Source organism: Dermacentor andersoni, chromosome 7 (assembly GCF_023375885.2).
Source record: "Dermacentor andersoni chromosome 7, qqDerAnde1_hic_scaffold, whole genome shotgun sequence".
In the NCBI taxonomy this organism is placed as follows: domain Eukaryota; kingdom Metazoa; phylum Arthropoda; class Arachnida; order Ixodida; family Ixodidae; genus Dermacentor; species Dermacentor andersoni.
Genome location: NC_092820.1, coordinates 179,712,956 through 179,739,403, shown reverse-complemented (window position 1 = coordinate 179,739,403; position 26,448 = coordinate 179,712,956). Strand labels below are relative to the sequence as shown.

General features: G+C 47.1%; 1 protein-coding gene and 1 pseudogene across 4 annotated transcripts in view; one reads left to right on the top strand and one right to left on the bottom strand.

Moving 5' to 3' along the window:
• The window catches only part of LOC126533193 (uncharacterized), a 344,485-nt gene that overhangs the window by 248,495 nt on the left and 69,542 nt on the right, over positions 1 to 26,448 (bottom strand). For 2 of the 4 annotated variants that reach the window (XM_055071631.2, XM_055071632.2), the window contains exon 1: positions 19,413 to 20,840. The exons of the other annotated variants lie outside the window; for them this stretch is intronic. In XM_055071631.2, the coding sequence (XP_054927606.1) occupies positions 19,413 to 19,488 (76 nt within the window). In that variant the 5' untranslated portion in view covers positions 19,489 to 20,840. Of the gene's footprint in view, positions 1 to 19,412; positions 20,841 to 26,448 lie in introns of those variants that run through there. 4 annotated transcript variants of the gene reach the window in all.
• Positions 16,651 to 16,830, top strand: LOC126533327 (U2 spliceosomal RNA; annotated as a pseudogene).

Genomic DNA, 26,448 nt, shown 5'->3' with positions numbered 1-26,448 from the left:
AAAGATACTAATGCAAAACACGAACCAATAGCACCAGAATTTCTTTAAAAAATGAATGAAAAGCAAATAACAGAGATTGCAAGAAAAAAATAACAGAAGAAAATGAGGTGTTTCCTACAACTATTTGAGAATATAAGAAACTGGTAGACATTATGCAAAGGGAGATAAGACAGACAAGGAAAAAGAACTGTTGGATTGGAAAAAGGAAACCACGTAAGTGGTGGAACAAGGCAGTAAAGCAGGTTATAGAAGAGCGTAAGCAGGCGTGTAGTGTGAGGATCATCGAGAAGCCAAACATTTCTGACCATACGAAGAAGAGGTGCTCCTTAGATGGAACACATACCGAGAAAAGAAATGGGTGGCGAGTGAGCTCGTGTCAGAGAAAATTAAATACACAAGTGAACGTTGGGTGCACAATATTTGCAAAAGAGATAAAGGCGCACCAAAAACGATTCTGGAACCATGTAAGAACACTCGGAGCTCGAACTAAAAATTTGCAGACGGCTATAAAGGACGAAGACGGCAACATCTTCGAAAGACACGATGCGCTGAAGTACATCACAGACACCGTTGGAGCTATCTTCACCGCAAAAGAAAGCATAGTTCCAACACCTATCCAGCATCAGCAGAGAAGCCTGAGAGAACAAAACTTACCATAGAAGACTTCTACTGGAAATAAGCAGAAGAAAATGTCGCTAATAACACCGCCGCGGGATCCGATGAAACCCCTATACAGCTAATCAAGAACCTCGGTCCGAAGAGCAAGGCACTGCTGACTAATGTCATTGAACGAGTGATTAAAACGAAGAAAATTCCAGTTGGACGGCGTGAAAGCAAGACGAACCTCATCTGCAATGGCAAAGGTGATAAGGATCGCACGAGCTCGTGCAGGCCAGTTACAGTAACGTCAGTGCTGTTTAGAATGGCAATGAAAGCCCTGAAAGTGGAACTGTCGAAATGGGCGGAAGCAAATGATGCACTGGGGGAACTACAGAATGGGTTCAGACCAGGAAGACGCTGAGAAGATATTTTTGTTCTAACTTAGTGCATAGAGATTTCAGTAGCTCTAAATAGACCTTTATGGATAGCATTTCTAGGTATTAAGGTAGCCTAAGACAACACAGACAGGGGCGGCAAAGCGCACAAGTATATGTATCTAAAAAGGGTGGGCACAGAATGGAGGAAAAGGTCAAGGAAGTTTTCGACCAAGTCCAGGGTAAATGAAAGTGTAGATCGAAAACCAGGAGTAATCACGAAGAGAGAGAAACAGAAACAGTGAATTGGATGCAAAGAATGACAACGAAAAAAGACCATGGAGATTTACAAGAATGAGCCAAAGAAATTATAAAGGAAAATCTGCAGGATAATACGAAGGGAAGTGCCTTGCTATTTGATGCTCGAGCTGGTTGCCTAAGGACAAAAACATACCGGAGCAAATATCTGCAATTAGATGAGGCATGTAAATGTCGCAGCAAAATTCCGTAGACCATTCAGCGCATCCTAATGGAATGCGAAGCGATTCACCCAGCGATACCAGTACGTAGCGCACAATTACCTGAAGAGCTCGGATTTAAAGTAAAAGGCAGTATCAACCGGTCAGCAGTGGAGATAAGCAAGAGACGTTTGCGTATTGGTGGAAAAAAACAAGGGAAGAGACTGACACAACCGGTTCTATTACAGGTATAGGCAGCGGTACAGCGTAGATAGGGAATATTAAAGAGATGTATACAGGAATGCTAGAAGGAAAAACATTGTTAGCATACCTGGACGATTTGTCCCCGCCCTGTTTCAAAGGGGATGCTCATAAATAATAATAATCACGGCAGCGCCGGCCGTGCGGGGGAAATAAAAAGAACCAGAAAGGGCGCCTTCGCTCATAGCGTTCGCCGCAAGCGTTTCCCAGTAAAGAACACGGCCGTTGCATAAGCTGCAGTTGCCTGGGACTGCGTGTGGCCGGTCTACATACAGCGCCGCGCGTCGCGGCGCTACCAGTCGGTGCGGTGAATCCACTGCGTCACGTCGTGCGCTCCAATGGACGAACCTTCGACTTCTCAGTCAGTAGCTGCGGCCGGTTCCGTTGGACGTCCACACCAGTACGCGAACGAGGCCGAGACGTCGCCCGAGAGACGTCGCAATGCTTTCGCAATAATCCACACAGGGATACCTAAGTATCGTTTAATTTTTCTGTTAGTCGGTTGCTTAGTTAATATCTTATTTAGACAGTAGGTTGGCTAGTTGCTCGCTTAGTTCCTAACTCATTAGGTTGGTTGGTCGGTAACATAATTGCTTTAGTTCGTGGGTAATTAGTTCCTTTGTTCGGTTAATATGTTGAACATTTGCTTAGTTACGTATGCAGCTAGTTCGTAAATTGTTATTAATATTGTAACGGATACGGAAGGCGCGGACAAGAAGAGAGAAGACGAAGAGAACGAAGAGTTTGGGAGGCCGGGCTGCGCTACGATCACGCTACGATCATCATCCATCGCCTGTAAATAAAACCATTTCTTCGCAACTCTTCGTAACAGTTGTGGTGGAGGTGCGGGGTAATCGACACCCGAAGACGGAGGCTGAAGCAGAAGTTCTTCGACGGAGCCGTCGCCTTGCTGGACTCCCACCGAATCTACCGGAGTTGAATATGTCCCACGACGCAGACGAACGACGGCCCATTCCAACAGCTGCGCCGACAAGTTCCGTTCTACAACTGAGAGATGCGCGTCCCTTCGCCGGAAGATCGGACGAAGACGTCGAGGAATGGCTCATCCATTATCACAGGGTGAGTGCCGCCAACAAGTGGAACAGCGCTTCTCAGCTTTCGAACGTCGTGTTCTTTCTAACGGATACTGCGTTGTTGTGGTTCGACAATCACGAGGAAACGTTTACAACATGGGGAAGATTTCTTTCCGAAATCAAAGAGCGATTCGGCGACTCCGCGACGAAAAAGAAAAGGGCAGCACAGACGCTACTGCAACGTGCGCAAGTGCCAGGCGAAACCTGCACGACCTACATTGAGGCGGTAATAAAACTGTGTAGGATGGTAGACTCTGGAATGTGTGAGGAAGACAAAGTCGGGCACATCCTGGAAGGAATTGCCGAAGACGTTTATAATTTCCTCATCGCAAAGGACAACCTGGCTTCCGTCGCTGACATCATTCGGCACTGTCGTACTTTCGAGCAACTGAAGACGAGGCGCATCACGCCGAACTTTGGCAGGCTAGCCAATGTGACCACAGTTGCAAGCGTGGACAGCAACCAGCCCCTCGATATGGCATCAACGATACGACAAATAGTTCGGGAAGAGCTCACCCTGCACGCGCAAGTGACACATCCAGGCACTCATAGCTTCCGCCTACCACCAGATTTCGAGCCAAACGTGGCATCCTTCTCCCCGTATCCTGCGGCGAGGGGAACTGAGGATTATGAACTCGCGCCCCGACAGCAGCGACAGAGGCGCTACTTACGACGCTCGGCCACAACGAGAGCAGCTGGGTTTTTACCCCCGAGGCCCTGTGACTTCTGTCAGGCCGCGATAAGAACAGCACCGACCCTACTACCACGACGCGACTTATGAACGATATAACGGATTCCAGCGAGCAGCAGAGACACGTTATCCACATGACAACGAACTTTCTCACCGCCCGCACCAGCCTCGCATTCGTTTCGAGGAAGATACTGTGAACGGCGACCCTCCCGTGTGCTACAACTGCGGTTCCACAGGCCATATAGCTCGGTATTGTCTCCAAGGCCGTCAGTCACGAAGGACACCACCGATGTTCTCGCCACCCAGAACCCGTACTTCATATGACTTGAGGACGACCGATTTGCTTCCAATGGACCACTTCTCACACGCGACCAGACGCAGCGATTCGCCAGCTTCTGAGCGGAGTTTGACGCCACCAAGTAACCGTCCCCGTCGCTCTCCGTCCCCTCGGCGCCATTCTTCGTCACCACCGCCGGGAAGCATCCGCGGCCAATGGAGGTGTGGTCGCCGGACGGTCTTTGCAAGAAATAACTCTGCCTGTTGTGATGTTCAAAAACAAAGTGAATGTCTCGATTGGTGGAATACCCACCATGGCGTTAGTTGATACTGGGGCGACTGTGTCTGTGATGAGCCTCGCTTTCAAAAACCGTCTAGGCCACAAAGTTATGTTTTCTTGGAACAACGGTATGACCTTTCGTGGAGTAGGCGGCGAGTGGCTTCAACCCCTTGGTGTTTGTGCTGTGAGTGTTTTGTTGGCTAGGAAAGTGTTTGTGTCGGAATTCCTTATTCTTTCTCGTTGTTCGCACGATGTTATTCTTGGTGTAGATTTTCTTGAACAGTGCGGCGCTTCCGTGGACTGTGGTTGTGGCGAAATATCATTGAACAAGTTATTAATATCAGCACAGTCCGAACAAAGCTCGGGTGGTGAAGACAGGGACACAGACACTCTCAGTGTTCTTGATGAAGTGATTGCACCATCGTGGTGCCTGACGCCCGTTCGTGTTTCTGCAACTACTGTTGATGCTGATTGTGTTGACCTTGTAGTTAGGCCTCTCCGCATAAACTGTGCTAAAAAAGATATACTTGTGCCCTGCTCTGTCGTGTGCATGACGAAAGGAGTCGCCACATTGTGGGCGCTGAACTGTTCCGCCACGCCGGTTGTCCTTCCTCGCGGTAATGAAAATCGCTCTCTTCGATAAAGCCGCATGTAGCTCAATAGCGGCACTAACTACGGACGTTCCTACAGCTTGCTCTCCTTGCGATAATCGCCATTTTGAAGAGCTAATGCTCGGCATGATCAGCAAGGCTCTCGGCACATCGGAACGGCAAGCACTGGTACAGGTCCTTGCCAGACATGAGGCTGCATTCGACTTCACGCATGGAGATACGCCCCTTCATTTACCGTCGTCCCGCGCTCGTCACAGAATAGATACCGGCTCAGCACACCCCATCCGCCGGAAGCCCTACCGAGTGTCATCGTCCGAGCGCAAAGTTAATGCAGAGCAAGTCAAGGAGATGATGAACAAAGGTGTCGTTCAAGAGTCGTGTAGTCCATGGGCAGCCCCAGTAATCCTGGTGCGAAAGAAAGATGACTCCTGGAGATTCTGCGTGGACTACAGACACCTAAACGCAGCGACGAAGAAGGATGTATATCCACGACTGCGAATCGATGACGTCATTGATTGCTTACACGCTGCTTCTTACTTCTCAACACTTGATTTGCGATGAGGGTATTGGCAAATACCTATGGACCCTGCCGACAAGGAAAAGACCGCTTTCGTGACTCCAGATGGCCTATTCGAATTTAATGTTATGCCTCTTCGCCTTTGCAATGCTCCTGCCACCTTTGAAAGATTCATGGACACAGTACTACGTGGTCTAAAGTGGGAGATATGCATGTGTTACCTCGATGATGTTGTAATCTTTGGCCGCACGTTTGAAGAACATAACGAACGCCTCAGCCTCGTTCTCGACTGCATTGAGAAAGCTGGAGTGGTTCTAAACTCAAAAAAGTGTCGGTTCGGCGAACGTCAAACAATGGTCCTGGGACACTTAGTTGACAAGGATGGCGTCAGACCCGATCCGCGTAAGATTGAAGCGGTGAGCTCCTTCAAGCCACCGCAGTCAGCACGAGAACTCCGCTCATTCATTGGCCTATGTTCGTATTTTCGTCGTTTTGTTCCCCGGTTTGCCGACATCGTTTACCCGTTGACAAGTATTTTGCGACAAAATGCATCCTTCAATTGGACACCAGAGTGTGACGCATCATTCTCTCAACTGAAGTTTATACTAACGTCAGCACCCCTCTTGCGTCACTTCAATCCATCTTGCCCGACTGAAGTTCACACTGATGCTAGTGGAATCGGGATAGGAGCGGTGCTTGTACAACGTCACAGTGGCGCAGAACATGTGGCATATGCCAGCCGTTGCCTGAGCAAATCTGAACGCAATTATACGGTTACGGAACAGGAATGCCTGGCAGCCGTTTTCGCCATACAGAAGTTTCGGTGTTATCTTTACGGTAGACCATTCAAGATTATCACCGACCACCATTCTTTATGCTGGCTGCTCGGTTTGCGTGATCCCTCTGGTCGCCTCGCACGTTGGGCGCTGCGCTTCCAGGAATACGACTTTGTGGTATCGTACAAGAGTGGCCGTCGTCACGCTGACGCAGACTGCCTCTCTCGGATTCCTCTTGCGACTACCGACTGCGATGCTGAGAATTTTGACGACTGTCTCGCTGCTGTTACTTCTACATTCCCTGACGTGGCAGACTTTCAGCGAGAACAACGGAATGATGTTACCCTCGATCCGCTTTTTATCGCCGCCCGTACATCTAAAGGCAGCGGTCGCTTTACTATCCGTGATAAATTGCTCTACAAAACTAATTACTCCGGGCATGGAGCACGTTTTCTGCTTGTTGTCCCCGAGAGTATCCGCTCCGCCGTTCTACGCGCCATACATGACGATGTGACATCCGGCCATTTCTCTCCTTGGCCTTCGTGGGTCATTCTTGAATTTATTAACTAACTTTCTGCAGGATAGACGACAGTGTGTAAAGGCGGGAAATAGTTTTAAGTGTTTTTACCAGTATTCATTCTGGGGTCCCTCAGGGCTCAATATTAAGCCCCCTGCTTTTTAACATTTATGTGAATGATTTGTCCAATGTAGTAGGTAATTATATATATCAATATGCCGATGATACTGTTATTGTATCCTGTGCAACTAATTACTCTGATGCAATCAGCTCCTTACAGAATGAGGCAACTAAAGCTATGGACTGGTTTGCGGCTAATTTAATAAGCATCAACCCTTCTAAAACGCGACTTGTCTGTTTCCATAACCCCATGAAAAAAATCCTGCCTACGAAATCATTATTCTTACACACATCAGACTGTTTTGGATGTACATGTCAACCTGTTAAAAATGCATCTTCTGTTAAGTATCTTGGGTTGCTTTTTGACTGTGATCTTTTATGGAACTCGCAATTATTCCACATCTGTAGAAGGCTGCGCGCGGTCTCCTGTGTATTATACAATATGCGATGTCTTATGCCAATCTCCGTTCGAAAAATTATTGTGCATGCTTTAGTCTACAGTGTGCTACGTTATGGCTTGACTGTGTATGACCATTGTACTCTTAGGTGGAGCTCAAGAATTAATTCAATTTTACGTTCACTGCTGTCAACAGTGGCTTACGATTTGTGTCCAAAGCAAGATGCAGACGTCTTTAGGTTGTTGAATTTGCCAAACTTCACTTCTCTGATTATCGAAAGTGTTGTAATTAAACACTTCTGGAATAATGATGTTAAAACACGATATACGCCTGTCCGCTCCTTAAGACCGAAGGAACCCTACGTCATCCCCAAGACTGCGACAAAGTACGGAAGGAGAACGCGGCAATGCTATGTTCCAGCCATATTTAATAAATTGCCAACGCCTGTGTTAGAAGCAAACACAACACGTGAGATTAAGAAACAACTTAGAATTGTCGATGTTTGATGTAACATTTTGTATTAACTGTTCAACATTTTGCTCCGACCCGCTAATAGCTAACTCCGCTATTAACCCTGTGCAATTTTCTGTGACCTGACTGTCAGGCACTGCCAGTCAAGCCCTCTGAGGCTTTGGTAGGCCTGCTATATGTACTTTGTTTTCCTTATGCACAATAAAGATTGTATTGTATTGTATTGTATTGTATTGTACGAACGCTGCACCGCACCCAGGAGCTCTTTTACTGGCCCAAGATGTACGAAACAACCAAGCGTTATGTCGCTAGTTGCGAAACGTGCCAACGTCACAAGCGACCGACCACCGCAGGCCCGGGTGCCCTTCGGCCATTGACACCGCCCAGAAAGCCGTTCGAGCAAGTAGGCATTGACCTTTTGGGTCCATTCCCGTTATCTAGCAACAAGAACCGTTGGATAATTGTCTGCGTAGACCATCTTACACGGTATGCAGAAACTGCAGCCATACCGTCTTCTACCGCTGCTTGCGTGGCGGTCTTCCTGCTGCGTTCCGTGGTCCTTCGTCATGGTCCACCCCGTGTCATCATCAGCGACCGTGGTCGCCAGTTCACTGCTGATGCCATTGAAGAGTTACTTCGTTTGTGCACTTCACAGTTCCGTCATTCCACGCCGTATCATCCACAGACCAATGGCCTCGTTGAAAGGACGAACAGAACGCTGACCAACATGCTTGCCATGTACGTCTCCTCCAATCATAAGAACTGGGACGACGTGCTTCCATTCATCACTTACGCATACAACACGGCGAAACACGAAACCACGAACTATAGCCCATTTCATCTCCTGTATGCAAGGTTACCGCGAAGCCCTCCGGACACTTTCTTACCCTTCGTACTGCACAGTGACGATTCTGTATCGAAGACTGTGTCTCGCCGAAGAAGCCCGTCGAATAGCTCGTCTTCGTACTCTGGCCTCGCAAAGTCGTTCGAAAGAGCGATACGACGACCGTCACGTACAAGTATCGTTGGAAAAAGGTGACTTGGTTCTTCTTTGGACACCGCAACGCAAGCGTGCATTGTGCCAAAAGTTCTTGTCACAATATTCAGGCCCATTTGTAGTCGTGGACCGCCTGAGCGAACTGACTTACGTCATAGCTCGCCTCTTGTGCAATGGTCGGCGATCAAGCAGAACTCAGCTGACTCATATTGCTCGCCTGAAGCCTTTCTACCCTGCTTGTCCGTCCTGACTTGCCCCACGGGCTTCGTCTGCTTGCGGGAAAATGTAACGGATACGGAAGGCGCGGACAAGAAGAGAGAAGAGAAGACGAAGAGAACGAAGAGTTTGGGAGGCCGGGCTGCGCTACGATCACGCTACGATCATCATCCATCGCTTGTAAATAAAACCATTTCTTCGCAACTCTTCGTAACAATATTATTAGCAGTTCAGGCTAAAAGTTATCCCTTTTGTTAGTTAGTAAGTTGGAAGTTATTTGATCGGTTCTATTTTTTTGCATATTGGTTGGCTGAATAGTTAGTTACGTATGTAGATAGGTAGCATATTATATAACCACTTGATTAATTAGCTAGTTATTTAGTTAGAAAGTATCACATCCTTCATTTCTGCATGTACTTATTTTCTCGGAAGGTCTTCACAGCAAATTTCGGGATGAACCTATGGAGAACACCGGTGTATTTCGCGACGACGTTAGAGGACATACCTAAAAACTGCTGATCGATAGCGAAATCCTATTAAGTGGGCATGTTATCTCAAAGAATCCATGCGCGCTCCCGATTGATATGTTTCCCCGCCTTTTGTTATATCTTCCTCCAATCTTTGTGGCAACCGTATACTGCTTCTTTTTAGTTCGACGACATTTTCTTTAATTGCATGGGTCGTATAGTGTTAAGATTGTTGCGTTTAATTGCCTGACGAGACGGACAGGTGTCTAATTAAAAATATTTACTAATTACCTGCCCACCTGTTCATATTTACGACAAACATTTTAATCATGAAATTGAAGCCCAGCTGTAGTGAAGTCATATCTGCTTAGCGGAAATTCTCAGACTAGCACGACTTTTGAGATAAATGCTCGAAAATCTGCTAAAAAGTGCATCGATGTCCCGCTTAAGGTTATCCCGAACTCTTAGGGGGACGCATTGAGGACTTTGAAAACTCGAACGTCAAAGCACTTCATAGCACTGTTCAAGAACTGATATCTCGGAAGTGGTTCTAGTTGCAGGACTTTTGATAAGACGTAATATCGCTGGTGCTGGGCATCAATTTCGGAAGTGAATGATAAGATCACTATTTAAAAGGTATTTAATGATCTTTATAAGCTACCTGGACATAACAATTTCTCACACAGCTAATTTCCACTTCCATAAATCCACCTGAAAACGCGTAAAGCCGCTATTTGTCGAAGGGAATATTTCGAAAAGATATCTTAGAACTAAGCTAAATCATGTTGTTAAAATGAGTGAAATCATAGGGAAGTCGCTACCCACCGATACATTTAAAGCCAAGCTTTCTACGCGAACTTTCCCAAACATTGCTTACCATGTTTTCTTTTTTTTTTTTTTTTTTTGGCTGTTTATACAATAAACTTCCGCAAGGCAAGCCATCACGCTACCTGCTAGAGCAAGGTAGTGTTTATATCAGAATTGCTTCCCGTTCGTAAAGTCATCCATCAAGACCACCCAGTCGGGTGGTTCAGCCGGTTTCTTAATCACATCTCTGATATACTGCGCATCGTCGGGCAAATTTTCCCTTCTATGTCAATCTGCGTTTCCAACACCCATTCTAATTTTCCGCAGTCTGTGCAGACTCGGAAGCATTATCTTATCATACCTGCTCCGTTTTCAACTCGGATGAGAAATCGGATGGCATAATTGGAATCTTTTTTTTTTTTTTGATTGTTTTCGTAGTACATCCCAGTGCATCCTTGCACTCTAAAAAAAGAAATTCCAGTCTCTGGTTTTTTTGCGTAGCAACTAATTAATTATCGATGGTACAAAAAACGCTTCTTTTACAGTCATTTCTTAACAGGTAAGGTTTTGCTGTATAACTTTAAAAAGAAGGAATCGATACTAGGTTTTATCGGCGCCTTCTTAACTCTTTTTCAAAACATGTTCACTTGGAAGAACTCTGTACATCGTGGCCGGACATTATGTCAAGCAAATCACAATGTATCTTTTTCCGCGTGACCATTGTTAAATAAGTAAGGCAGAATCATGCCTTTAAGATTGAGTACTCTACGATGACCTCAGTAAGATAACTATTTAAGCTATAACGCGCTCGTCGTGTTGCAGCTACAATTAAAGGGATACTAAAAAGATACACTAAACCAGTTTAGACTGATAAAGTATTTTTGAAGAATGCTCCTTTCATTGATTTCACGGTAATAGGTGGATTATTGGAAGAGAAAATGATGCTCAAAGTATCACTTCTGAATTTCGTGGTGAAACCCCGGAACCGCCACCTAATTCCAGGATCGCAAATCGCTTGTTCGACTTTCGGCCGTTATGGCTCAGCAAAAGTTGTTGAAACTTCCAAAGTTCAATCTTTTACTCTTTCAGAATACAGTGTAGTTCATTTTTACCAATACAAATTTAGCTATGCCCCAGCACACGCGGTCAAAACTCATGACGTCACGGTGCACTGGCACGTAAATTTCAAGGTGGTATCGCCACCCGTCTTCGGTTTTGTGGCATGGTTTGCGCTCAAGCGCCTTCTCGCGGAAAGGGTGGTCCTCTCTGGTAATGCGCAACGGTGACGTACAGCTCGAATAGTTTTCTATCTAGTGTCTTCTTTTTTTTAGGGTCAGGCATTGAAACACACGACGTACATCGCCGTACGCGAACAATCGATTCTTCAGACATCGAAGGAAAATAAATCTAGTTTCCATTTCTCCAAGAACCAGAAATTTGATGACACTCCGTAGGAAATTACGAAGCAAATTGCACCGTTCACATGTTCTTTCACATGTACAGCTCTAAATAAATTTTTCAAACAAATCTGTGTATCTCCTGTACATTCGTCCGGGTCACATGCAGAACTTGCAGGACATGCCGGACATTGGCCAAAAGAAATGAATTACAAACTGCTGTACTTTCAGGAAATTAACAGATCTATACCATTTAATTAACCACTTTACGGAAGCTTCACTTCACAGATTTCAAAATGTGCGTTGGATCTGCATAACGTTTTCAACCTATGAAGACTAAAAGCGCAGGCCACCTGGTGCAGCATTGCCAATAATAAAACAACGCAATGCACAGGACAGAAAATAAGACAAAAGTACACGAGCGCAGTGTTGTTTCGTTAAAAATTAAATAATGGGGTTTTACGTGCCAAAACCGCTTTCTGATTATGAGGCACGCCGTAGTGGTGGACTCCGGAAATTTCGACCACCTGGGGATCTTTAACGTGCACCTAAATCTAAGTACACGGGTGTTTTCGCATTTCGCCCCCATCGAAATGCGGCCGCCATGGCCGGGATTCGATCCCGCGACCTCGTGCTCAGCAGCCCAACACCATAGCCACTGAGCAACCACGGCGGGTTGTGTTGTTTCGTATAGTCCTCTATAGTGTTGTATTGCGTTGTTTTAGCCTCGGCAATCCTCTCGCCTTTTTTTTTTTTAACATTTAGACAACCGAAAGTCAGGGTTCACACATTTTTATCCTCGGGATTTAATTATGATTGCATAGTTGGTGCGAAAGTGTACGGAACAGACGCCCCAAATCCATTTCGCAGTCCATAAATGTCGTTACAGTAAAATAAACACACGAACTGGTCAGTTAGGAAAATTATTGAATGACATAAAATGGTTTCGCGCGAGCGATAACAGCGAGTGACCGGCCCCAAGAAACTTCGGGTCACGTTCCTTATCAGACTATTACACCTGAAAAAAATGCGCGATTTTAGGTTGTTTGAATCTACGGACAGTCTAATTCTGCGTTTTTATATTTAAAAAGAGAGGTGCATAATGTCCCAAGACTCATTCTAATAGCTTTTGCTATAACACACTGCAATGTTGACTTGTAAAATTAGGGTTATGTGCAGCGAAAAAGTGCTCAAAATTTGTGTGCTTCTGTTTTATCATCCTCCTACTACTCGCCTTTGCCTTTTTTTGCCGGCTAAATTTAGCGGGCTAAGTCAGTGGGCAAAACCCGTAGCTGTCCAGGGCCTATGTTTATGAGCAGCGGTAGGGCCCATACATTTGCGCGTGTAGTCCTCTGTTTTGTTCCATTTTCCATCTTGGTTCTGTACGACGCTGAGCATCGGGCATACCTTGTTTATAACACGTCACTCAAAAATCAATAGCAACAAAAAGGGATGATATTGACAACAACGGTCGTTACCGTAGCGAAAACGTTTTAATACTGTAATATGTACAGTCGCGATCAAAAGTTTGGGAACCAAAAGTGCCGCGATTTCTTTTTTTCGCAGCCTGGGCATTCCGGCTGAAATCAAGAGCGCACGCGCGTTTGCCCAATACAACTTATTAAACTAATCCGAGGCCGCGGAGCTGCGCTTGAATACATTTTAATCTTTTGCTGGTGCCGTGGTCCCCTAACTTCTGATCGCAAGTGTACGTCTTGCTTTCGTCGTCAAGTACTGTATAATAATTTTGCTGCCCGTTCTCCGTTCGTTTTAGTTCTTAGTCTACGAAAACAAACTCTGGATATTTCTGGAAATATAAGCTTTTTCAAATATGAATTGAACAAGGACAGCGAGTATGAAATATCAAATCGAATGCCGAATAGTCAAACGAATACTCATATTTGCAGCAGAAATATTCATTTCAGTATAGTTAGCTATCCCGCCTGTACTGAATAGTGGGGGAAATAAGGCAGCTAGCTAGCAGGGACAATGGATCAGTTTTGAACACAATATCACTGATTGTAAATTAAAAAAAATACACGTATAGCCTCTTAACTTTAGCACTTCGTTATAATCAAGTTTTTCAGGAAAAAATTAGTGTTGTATGACTAGCTTTTCAAGGAATTAGCGTTCTTGGACCATAAATGGTTGTCGAGAGAGGACAAGAAGTCGGGGGGAAAGAACCCAACTGAAGGATTTCTGTGCGTAGATAGATGTAAAAGTGCATGTTGCAACGAAAACATCACTGGTTATAGCGTAAAAGATAAACGTGCTACACGACTAGACTGCCAGGCACAACAAATGACAAATGACAAGCGAAAAACACGCTGTCATGGAAGATTCCGCTGCGAAATCGAAAACAAAACTTGCCAATACCGATCTTGGTTCTATTTTTGCCGTTGTTTCACTTATCATGATTCGTGATACTTTGTTTAGCCGACTGAGAACAGTAACGATACTTTAACATGCTATTGATGGAATATATTTGGTCAGCTTCAAATATTCAAACTTACCGAGTAGTTCATTCCACATGCGAATAGTTGTTGCGTAGTATTCGATTCGTATTCGCAAGCCCCTAATTGTTGCGTTCTCTGTCGTGAAACTACGTAGTGGGTTATAACAAATAAAGTAATAAACGTAATAAACGGCTCCAGATAAAATCTGCCTATTCAATGTTTTCCGGTTTCTTTTTTCACAGGGGCACCCAAAATACATAGAGGTAATGAGTGAAGCCGTAACTAACTAGGTTGGTTTCAGAAGCAGCAATTGAAGGTGGAGGTAAGCCACCAAGGCAAACAGTAGGTAAGCTCTCCCAAGTAACGAAGGACCTAATAACGAAACGACAAAGAATGAAAGTGTCCAACTCAAAGATCAGATAGTATTCGCGGAACTGTCAAAACTGGTCAACAAGGAAAAAAATAAGAGATATTCGAAATCATAACGCGAGAAAGACTGAGATCGAAACAGTAAAGGATGGACGCAGCATGAAATCAGTGAGAAGGAAACTTGGCATAGGACAAGGCAAGATATCTGCACTGAAAGATAAGCAGGGTAATATCAGCAAGCTCGAAGATATAGTAAAAGCAGGGGAAAAATTCTATACTGACCTGTACAGTGCCCAGAGTAGCCACGATACCTCCATTCGAAGTAGTAATGAGCAGGTCACAGAGGCGATATAACTATGTTAAGAAGAGTGGAACTTTCGTGAAGTGTGCCACGAGCGTGGTATATCAAATCGCGCTAAAATGTGGACGAGTACATGTGGCACAAACAAGGCGCTGAGTAAATGAACGCGCAGAGGAGCATGCATTGTCAATTCGGAAATGAGAAGGAGCACACTTGCCCGCTCATGCATTCCATACAAAGGATGTACACCAATGTTGAACAAAATTAAGATTCTAGGCTGAAGCAATAATAAAATGGCCCGTGGGCTTTTAGAAGGTTTTCAGATCATGGAAAAGGGCGATGACTGCGTGACACTTCTGTTGCCCTATATCATGTTAAATACAATTTTCTGCGCAGCTTGTGTTAACATTAGGCAGGCTTGATTTGCCCTATCCTCCTCGTTCCCCATTCCTTTATTTTTTTGTCACGTGTGAACATGCCTATATATGCAAATTTGACACAAACCCAGTTGATAATCCGCGCTCTTCTCGTCCAAGTTTTTTTTTTTTTCTGTGTTCATTCTCTTTTAGGCGCAACTCTTCCTAACATAGCTATGCACTAACTCGCCCAGCAAAAAGCTCTAAACACTATAACTAGCGATGAAGTTAGAAGGTCCTTGCAAGACATGAAACGGGGAGAAACGGTAGGAGAAGGTGGAATAGCAGCCGATTTAATCAAAGATGGAGGACACATAATGCTTGAAAAACTGGCGGCCCTTTAAGCGCTCTATCGACTTCAAGGGTCCCAGTGTACTGGAAGAATGCCAGCATTATACTAATCCACAAAAAGGGAGACGTTAAAGAATGAAACAATTATAGGCCCATTAGCTTACTTCCAGTATCATATAAAATATTCACTAAGATAATCTCCAATAGAATAAAGGCAACACAGGAATTCAGTCTACCGAGGGATCAGGTCGGCTTCAGGAAGCGATACTCCACAATGAATCACATCCATGTCACCTATAATATAACCGAGAAATCCGCAGAGTACAATAAGCCTCTCTATATCGCTTTCATAGATTACTAAAATGCATTTGATTAAGTAGAGGTACCAGCAGTCATAGAGGCAATACGTAATCAAGGAGTACAGGACGCTTACGTAAATAACTTGCAAAATATATACAGCGATCCCACAGTTACCTTAATTATCCACAAGCAGAAACATACCTATAAAGAAAGAGGTCAGATAAGGAGACACAATCTCTCCAATGCTATTCACTGCATGCTTGGAAATAGTATTCAAGCTATACAACTGGGAAAGCTTAGAAGTAAGGATCGACGGCGAATATCTCAGCAACCTTCGGTTTGCAGATGACACTGTCCTGTTCAGCAACACTGGGGACGTGTTACGAGAAATGACTGAGGGCCTTAACAGAGAGAGTGTAAGAGTAGGGTTGAAGATTAATATGCAGAAGACAAAGATAATGATCAATGGCCGAGCAAGGGAACAAGAGTTCAGGATCGCCAGTCAGCCTCCAGAATATGTGAAGGAGTTCGTTTACGTAGGTCGATTATATTCGCAGGGGACCCTGATCATCAGAAAGAAATTTACAAAAGAATAAAAATTCAGTGTCATTCCACTCTGTGAAGGTGGCTGACCAGTGAAGCTGTGTATGTGGGCCCCTTAATGGCGAACTGTCTATTGCCGTGTGCCGAACGCCGTATGTACATAAAGTCGCTCATCCACGATGTTGAGCCTCGGAAGATGATGAGGCGCCGAGGGTTATACATACCCATGTATTGTTGCAAAACGCGGCAGACACCTTTTACTAACGAATCGCGGCGCGTAGAACAGACACACACCTCACAGCAATCCGAGGGCACACACTGCTTCACAGTAACCAAGGTGATCATGCGTTGGTCGACGTCTCGCAGTGCAGTAACGGTTGTGAGATCACTAAAAAACCACACGCGATCACATACAACACGCGCCACACAAATTTGGTTCCCCACAAACTCTCTCTGAAACCGGCCCGTTGCTCCGGTGAAACGTTCCAAGTTCCCGGGATCGGGGCCGCATGTACCGTTCGCATTCCTTGCCGCCTCGTGGTCCTGGCGTGCAGCACGCTTAGGCGGGACCGCCACCACGGGATAACGGAAGGAGATACGCAAGCGCTTGGAACGCTGGCAAAGAGAGGGCTGTGCGAACGCAGACATGGCCGACGCGGGTCAAGGTGTAGTATCTGTTCTGATCAGCTTAATATCTGATACGGGTTGTATTTCGAATTAAAATATTGAACTTATTTTTACAAGTTGGCGGAGTGTTTAAAGCCTGATTCACCTCCACCGCGGGTCGGCCCGGTATTGCACTATCATCGGGATCGGCCCACGTATGGGGAGATCTCAAACTACACGGCTATTCCCAACGGACACATTCTTCATCAGAACCTAGCCATATATCCAGCGTCGCTGTAAAAATGGGTTGGAGTGCCTACGTACGGCAGACATTGCCAGATCCTCACTGGAAGCTTACCATTATTAAAAATAAAGGTGTACGATCAATGCCTTCTACCGGTGCTCACATATGGGGCAGAAACTTGGAGACTGACAAAGAAGCTCGAAAACAAGTTAAGGTCCGCGCAAAGAGCGATGGAACAAAGAATGTTAGGCGTAAGGTTAAGAGACAGGAAGACAGCGGTAGGGATCAGAGAGCAAACGGGGATAGCCTATAATCTAATTGACATTAAGAAAAAAAAATGGAGAGAAATAGTGTGCGGGAAGAAGTAGAAAAGCTAGTAACACGAAACGCACAATTTAGGATTATTAGAAAAATACAAATTTAGAAGGGCACCGATTGAATTCAGTGAAATAATTTTTGAACGCAAAGCAAACATTTATGTTGATGAAAGCAAAAAGGTAGAGGCTTACACAATTTTTTTTTTTTTTTTTTTTTTACAGGGAAACGCCTAGAAGACAGAAAAAAAAGGACAGGCTCATTTTACTCTTCATTGCCTTTTGGAAGCATGCGGGCACATCCCACAGAGTCTCCCTCTAAAGCGCGTGTCACGAATCCGCACTGCCCCGCCGCCTAAACCCGGCGCCCCGACGCTCTGTACAGACCCCGAAAGCCCTAAGCCTACATCCTGTCCGCGCTGCTACTGCAACCGCGCGAGCCAGGGCGGGCATGCCAAAAGCGAGCGAGCCAACGTCCAGACGCGTCTCGGGTCCAAATCGAGGTCACCGCGAGGAACTATTCATTTTATTTATTTATTTGTTCCTTTCCTCCGCGTCGTTGTCGTTTCTTCCTAGATTGAATAGCCTGCTGTACACGGCTGACCGTTAACCTTATACGGGCACACTCTTCCTCTTTCCTTGCGAGCGCCTTCCTTCCTTTTCGCTTTATCATTCCCGATTGCTTCGTTCATGTCGTTGCCAATCGCAAGACCACAGCTCCCTTCGTTTCTTGCACAAGGCTTCCCCTTTATTGCGACAATACGGGCTGCAGCTTTCCCTCAGCAACAACAAAGCAAGGCCGGATTTTTTCTTTCTTTCTTTCGAAAGGCGTGCTACTGTAATAGCACCGTGTGCAGCGTATAAAGTAGAAGAATGAGGAGCTCGGGTGGAAAACATAAAACGAACCGAGGTAGTTTTCTATTTCCTACGTGCGATTCGAGGCAGCCGAGAACAATCCAGAAAGAGTTTCTTTTTTTTTTTTTAGTAAGCCCACCCTTTAGACAGCGGGGGACTTATACGCAAGGAAAACAGCCGATATCTTTATTAATCCTCTTTGTTTGCGTGTCTAAGTGTTTAAAGAAAAGCAAGGGACGACGCGACTCCTAGTATTGAATAGAGACATCGCTTCCCTCTTTCGTCTTCATGCAATCATACCCTTCATCCTTCTTTTCCCTTTTCCTCTTTTTGTCTGGATGGTAACGTGAAATGAGGAGGCACGTCACCAGTCGTTTGAACATGACCGGTTATTGCGCAAATTGCCGATGACTACTCGGCAGAAAGGAAAAAGAGGTACGAAGGTATTTGAGCAATGCTTTAGGGGAAACACGTGAACACAGCCCCGCCCGGAACATCGGCAGTGACACAGCGGCGTCCGCACAGCGCTTTCGCGTGCGTATGGATGTCCCGAAGGGCCGCAGTCGTAGAAAAGTATGCTGCGTTAGAAAAAATGCGGAGGGTCGAGTACACGTAGAGGCGACGACATGGGAATACATTTTTCCACTTGCGTGAACCTCCATGTCGACGCTTGACAACGCTGCGTTTGTAGGGATGACGTCGGGGATAAAGGCTGCAATGATGGGAGGACGGGAAGCGAGCGCTTCTCCAGAACAAACCGGTGTGAAGGAAACGTTCTCGGCCATAGTGTGTTCGTGTGTGGTTTCAGAGGGCGCGCGATGTCGAAGGTTACCAGGCGCCAGTACCTCACTTACATACTGTACGGCATGACGTAGGCAGTCTGAGGCCCGAACGATGTACCGTCGAGGAACGGTTGGACGAGAGCTACATGGGAAGAACGCAGAGCAAAGCGGCGTATCTGCGTGCGATCGAATCAGCCACGGTTCATGTAATGCTCCACATCTCGGGAACCTTTCAAGCGTAGTTTATTTCACGCGTAGCATGTCGAAAGAATTGAAGACTGGACAAAGTGACAGAATCACAGGCGTAAGAAGTGTGATGTGAACGAGCAATCAAGTGACGTACTCGCCAACGAGGCATGGGAAAGGGCACTGGTGGCTCTTGGATAGTGTGCACACGCTTTGTCGACGACGCTACGTTATCCTCACCCTACTGCGCATGTATAGATTCCATGCTTGAGCGAAAAAAGAAGCTTCCGAGGCACTGACGCTGGTAGGCGGGTACAATAAACAAAGGCAGACTGCATATTTACACGAAATTGCGAACAGTGCGCGCCGGAGGAGCAAGCAAACGGCAAGCGGGTTTTTTTAGTGGGCTGTGGCTACTTACTGAACGCAGCTCTGGCGTACTCCGTGAGCAGGGACACTAGCAAGAGGAGCAGAGGCCACGATGACGGAGTCAGCATTCCAGGCACAGCCGTCGTTGTCCGCGCTGGACCGCGGTCATATCGCTGCGAGACACCGCAGTTTACCGCGCTGCTGCTGCCGCCGCCGCGAGATCAGTCGTTGCCGCCGCCGCTTCAATGCCGCCACCTGGGGAGAGAGCTTGGCTGGCTGGCTGGATCTCGTTCCGAATCTTGTCGCAGCGCGCTCGCTGGCGCGCCGACGTCGGCAACCGGCTTCGTATAACGGGCGTCGCTTTCCTTTTCTCCTTCTCTTATGCCCGTTCGCTTTTTCCTCCAGGCTCGCGTCTTCGCCGTACGAACGCAATTGCTGTTTTCTTAGGTTCGTCGATTCAGGGCGCAGATCCGGAGCTCTAACGTGGCTGCAGCGACGATTATGTGTCCGCTTATATACATGCCGTTGAGGTTGTTTTGTGTTTCAGCTCTTTGGCGCAGTCGAAAGTCGATAGAAGTCGCGAGCAGACGACTGAACGAAGCCAGCCGACGATGAACAAACGACGAGCGGACGGCAACCAGAAGGCGAACAGGCGTCGAACAGACAACAACTTGAACCGCAGGTGCGAAGGCGGTGATGTGGCGCGATGTGAAGCTGAGAGAAGAGGGGAAGAAGCGAGACGGAAATATAGGCTCGCGCCTTTCCACAGTTGAGGACAAGCGAGACTTCTCCTGCTTTCACTACCGCGAAAACAAAACTGTTTTTCGCACAAGCACTTCTTATTTCACTGTGCCAGTGAAATCACTGGCTACACCGTGCGCACAAGATTCGAGTATTCTACTGAAGCAGCGCTCTCATCGTCAGTACGATGACCACGATATCGTTCCTCAGTGCTGTTCCTGCGGCCTCGACGGGAGGTGGGGGGAGGGGGGGTGGGAGGGAGACGAGCTTCCTGTACAGACTGCGACACCGCTGCTCGCCTCCCGTTTTGCTGTCGGCTGGTTGGCTTCTTTGCACGGCAGTTCTGTTCTGCGCCGAAGCGCACACCCCCGTCCAAACAGACACTTTTCAAACGGGCAAAAGAAAACTATACGCGCACCCGTCGACAATTTCACGGAGGCCACTCTCCACGGGCGTGAAACTGACACTCCTTCCGCACCCAGTGCTTTGGATTGGCTCGGCACGGATCAGTTGCTGTTGTCGAGCCTGTTGTACCCTTTGATCGCGCGTGCAGCGGGATCGTGAAACGGTAACCTCGCAACACAGGCACAAGCACGCACACACTCGCTGCTACGCGAGACGGTTCAGCGGGCAGCGCCAAATATACGGGCGCATAGGAAAAGCAGGGAGTCGCCGCACCCTGCGACACAAAATGAGAGAGAACAAAAATGATCAAACGAGTAGCGAACGCAGCAATCAGGCCGCCACTAGCAACGAAGAAGAGGAAGAGAGGAACGGCGCTGTTCGGGTCGTGAAGGAAGACCGCATGGAGCATAGCGGGAAAGGGGAGCATTCTGGGGAAGCAAGGAGCGTTGAAGGGAAGGAAAAGAGAAGCTAGATATCCCCCCCCCCCCCCCCAGAGTGAGCCACCGCTGCTCAGGCTCTCATCGTTGCTATGGTGGGCAGCTGCCGCAAGCTTGCCTCTTCCTCCTTTTCCTCTTGTTCCTCTTTGGAACTCCAGCCGCCGCGCGCCGGTTGCGAATGGCCGGTTATAGGCGTGGGCGGCTGTACGCGAAGGAGAGAGACAGGCGAGTAAAGAACCGGCAAGAGTGACAGAAAGATGGGAGAGTGGGAAAGGTAACCTTGCTTTGGGGCACAAGCAAGAGAATCAGGGAGAGAGAAACGAGTCGTAGCGCGGGAATGAAAAGGCGGTCAGAACAATATTCCAAGCGTCACCCGAAACCATGGCAACGCTTGTCCCTTTCCCTCAGTCTGTTTGAACGGAGGAGACCTGTTCTCTCGCCGTTGCAGAGTTCGTGCTCCCCTATTTTACTGGCGCACTTGCTTGTACGTATTTCCCTGCTTCCTCCCGCGGTTCTACTTTCTGTCCCTATTTGACGCTCGCTCTATCATCCCGTTTCCATGTGCTCCCATCGTCCTTTCTCTGCGAACCTGGTTGCCACAGAGACGGCGCTCAGGGTCCGGTTGGCAACAGGACGCGAGGGCCCGACGCGGCTGTTCATCGGCTCCCGGGTTCGAGAGTTTGACCTCCTCACCTACACTTGCTGGCAACGACAGTGCCCCTAGTGACGTGCGTATGTGGAGATCGGCCGTCGATGACGACGCCTCCGCTGCCGCAGTTTCGCGCACGCTCCTCAAGGCAGCTCTTTATTTACAACTGCGCTTCGCGTGCTCCGATGCTCTGTGGATTCTTCCTTCGTAGCTTACCGACTTTCACCGGTGTGTACTGATAAATAAGGTGCGCGCTGGTCTGTATGGGACGAAGTGGCGGATATGAAATTCACAGCTCTTGGAAGCAGTTGCTATTGAGCACTGACGTCATAATGTAGCAATCGTTAACAAAACAACACAAATAGCATCCCGGCCACGATTTTGGGGCGTCACGTACTTAAAAAGTAGTTAATGCCTCTGCAGTGCAAAGAAACACGAGAGACTTTAAACAGCAACAGCACTTCTGCGACTTTTAAATCACTGTGTCTTGACCCTTTTCGCGAAGCAGTTTGCTCCAGAGAAACCAGATGACGCTTTACGGTGCTCTTTGGAAAGATTGGATGCGCTTTGTAGACGATCACAAGGAAGAAGACAGGACAGGCGCAAACTAACAACTCAGGTTTATTCGAGGGAAGCACTTAAATATCAAATCATGCCAGCGCAGGCGCATCAGGGTATCAGCAGCAGAAAAAAAGAGAAAAAACACAAAATCAGAAAAAAACAATGGCGTGGCTCAGCTAATCATATTATCTAGGAAACGTGCCTCCCTAGTGTAAAACATGACCGATGTGTCACTGATGCATGCTTGTCCCTTCTTTCTTATATAATATGCCTCTAAGTTCTCGTGCTTTTTCGTTACTGCACTTGCGCAGGATCTTAACCTGGTTGAGCAGAGGCCTGCATTTATGATCTAGGCAATGCATGGGTAAATGACGTTGCTCCCTGTTTTTTAATTGACCTTTCGTGTTCTCGGATTCGCACGTTCAAACAACGCCCCGTCTGGCCTATGTAGGTTTTGCCGCATGTCAGGGGAATCTGATAAATAACGCCAACTTGGCAATCTAAATGGGGGTTCTTGTGTTTCACGCCGCAGCCACCTTGCTTCTTTCTGGCGTGAAGTCTCCCAATGCGGGCGCAAAGGTTACTCAGCTTGCAGGGAGCCGAGAAAACGAGTGGGACACCGTGCTTGGTTGCTCTCTTCTTCAGAATGTGTGCAGTTCTATGAACATATGGAATTACGAGTGGCTTTGAAGCCTTGTTGGCAACATCAAAATTTACTTTTTGAGGTGCTTTTAGCCTCTTTTCGAGCGTTTCAACCACTGCCAGCACAACCACATCAGGAAAGCCAGCCTCTTTCAGCCTAGAAATTTGCATGTCGAAGCTGGCCTGCATGGCGTGCGTACATGACTTTCTCAGAGATTGCTTGACCTCAAAGATCCTTGACCTCCAACTTACTTTTGGAAAAGAGCATGTTTGTTGCTGTTTCTGCCGACGCACACAAAAACAACTGTTACCCTATGATGCAGCTCATTCTAAAATCACCACAAGGGCCATTGCTAAACAGATTATTGAGCAATCTCTGAAAAAGTCATGTACGCATGCCATGCAGGCCAGCTTCGAGATGCAAATTTTTAGGCTGAAAGAGGCTGGCTTCCCTGATGTGGTTGTGCTGGAAGTGGTTGAAACGCTCGAAAAGAGGCTAAAAGCGCCTCAAAAAGTAAACTCTGATGTTGCCAACAAGGCTTCAAAGCCAGTCGTAATTCCATATGTTCATAGAACTGCACACAATCTGAAGAAGATAGCAACCAAGCACGGTGTCCCACTAGTTTTCTCGGCTCCCTGCAAGCTGAGTCACCTTTGCGCCCGCATTGGGAGACTTCACGCCAGCAAGAAGCAAGGTGGCTGCGGCGTGAAACACAAGAACCCCCATGTAGATTGCCAAGTTGGCGTTATTTATCAGATCCCCCTGACATGCGGCAAAACCTACATAGGCCAGACGCGCCGCTGTTTGAACGTGCGAATCCGAGAACACGAAAGGTCAATTAAACAATAGGGAGCAACGTCATTTACCCATGCATTGCCTAGATCATATATGCAGGCCTCTGCTCAACCAGGTTAAGATCCTGCGCAAGTGCAGTAACGAAAAAGCACGGGAACTTAGAGGCATGTTATATAAGAAAGAAGGGACAAGCATGCATCAGTGACACATCGGTCATGCTTTACAATAGGGAGGCACGTTTCCTAGACAATATGATTAGCTGAGCCACGACATTAGTTTTTTCTGATTTTGTGTTTCTTTCTCTTCTTTTCTGCTGCTGATACCCTGATGCGCCTGAGCTGGCATGATTTGATATTTAAGTGTTTCCCTCGAATAAACCTCAGTTGTTAGTTAGCGCCTGTCCTGTCTTCTTCCTTGTGATCGTCTACAAAGCGCATCCAATCTTTCCAAATACAATGAACGAACTTGCCCAACAACGCATTCTGCTAAATTTACGGTGCTCGCCGCACATTGCCTCACCGAAAGCGCACGAATACGAAACCATTACCTCTTCTGCCCTGATTCTGTGTGATCATCTATCGGAAACGCAACTGGGTTTTCGCTAACGCACTGTGCTCCATTCATGCTGCAAAGTATGGAGCAGTGAAGATGTGTGCAGTGGTTGGCTGCAAAGATTGTGACTGGCATATTAAGGAATGGAATGAATCTGTGTGTAAGTTCATGGCTCCCTTCTACGTAAGGTCTGCCTGTGTTGACGGCTCTTCGCTATGCACGGCTTTCCTCGAGGATTAAAAGGAATTTACTTATCCGCCGACGCTGTAGCGCTAACTTCCAAGGAAAGGACTTCAGCCTCGGAACGTCTGCACGAGTGAGTAACGCCCGTTATACATTGACAAAGGGAGTAGCGCCGCTTCGTGGCATATAAGAAGTTTCTCGCACTTTATCTACACACATCCATTCCAACCAACACCACCTAGATAGCACAAAGCCTGTTCACTCCGATCCATGATGTCATGTTACTCGATCGTAATTCACATTGCCAAGGCTGGAGTGACGAAAGCGGTGACGTTAAAAACACCGCGGCTTACTCGGGACCAGTGGCGTAGCTAGGTCGTCTGGCACCCGGGGCCCTAGGTCTTCTGTCACCCCCCTCCCCGGGTGTAGCCGGCGGAAAGAGGGGTGTCTTCAGACGTATATGACACCCCCCTCCCCTCTCTGGCCCCTTGCACCCGGGGCCCACGGCCCCCCGGCCCCCCCCCTGTTGCTACGCCACTGCTCGGGACTATACTCATTAGATTCTATGGCAGTCCGGCCAGTAGCATGACGTCATGGATGGGAGTGAATATGCCTTGTGCTATTTAGGTGGTGTTGCCCCAACTCACACGCAAACCTACGCTCACCTTGTCGCCAATGTATCAAGAATAAGTGAACGGGCGTACACTTGAATCAATGCGCCGAAGTATGCATGGGTGACGGAGACTTCACCGACAGCACACTAATGTTCGAAACTGAACGTTTGGTAACGGTCCACACAGTATGCGAGTGACTAGCAATAATACGTATTTGCTAAAAGCTATTACAACGTACAGAACATCTAGATTACCAGTCTTGTGCCCAGCAAGAACAAATCTATCGCAACTGAGCGCACCCGCGAGCGATCGGGCTTAAAATAAACAATCGGATAGCAACCGCCCCGGCAACTTTATTAACTCAGGAACGTGATAAGCAGCTGCTTAGAAGTATGTGCTAAATAAATAAGAGAGATACACACTGTTACTGACTCAGTTCATAAGCGGAAAGTTAGCATAGCTTCGAATACATTTTTGGCACCGCTTTTATTACAAGCACCGTATACGCGGCTCGCACCGTTTGCACAAACCACAATGAGCTGCAAAAGCGCTTACATGTCCTTTGAAGCTGATGCGAAAGCTTCGCGTGTCGGCCGTCACCGTGTAAGACATCCGCCGAAATAGAGGTTTGCACAGCCGCACCGGCGTCATGTGGATCCATTGTAAACACAGAGGCAACGCAGGCAGCTGAGGCAAGCAATGGACGTGTCACCACGTGATAAAACATGGCAGCGCCACGAGATCACCGTAAAAAGGGTCAATAGAGGAAATTTTCTAATCGAGCATATCGCAACAGCTTGCATATTTTAACTTTAAGAACAGCGCAACACATTAACTCCATTTGAACACTGGTTCAGAAAAGGGCTCCCAATCATTACGCATTTTGGCAAAACTCAAATCAGAAATCACTAGCGTACACGCAGAATTCGTAGCACTTAAAGATGAATTGCTTGGAAGAAATAGCACTACCCCTACACAAAACACTTCAACCCCACCCCCGGAGAAGCGGAAACGGGAAGAGCAGCCAGCTCACACAGTCACTTCAAATCCGACACCGCAACGAGCAACCGCGCAGCCCACTGCACCGCAGGGAGTCATACCCGTCCAATATGCCACTCTCCAGAAGGTAGAAGAGGTAGTAGCAAAAGCTATTCAGAGCCTTCAGACATCCCTACAAGCTACTATGCAGCAACAACTCACAGCTATACAACAGTCAGCGGCACAACAACAACAATTCGCAACTCAACAACAACACTCTAACACTCAGTTGGCGGAACGCATCATGAGACTAGAGGAACGCATACTAGCACTGGAAGCTCGTCAAAGCCGGCGCCCCAAGAAAACAGCTCATCAGACCCTACCAGAATTGCCAGATTCTCTGGGCTCCCCAGAACCCCATCTTGTGCACGCATCACCACCCCTTGATAACCAAGATGGCTCCGCCCCAACATATATGCAGTAAGCGCGGGGGCTCCCCAGGCGAAACCACGGTGTGGCAGTGGAATTGC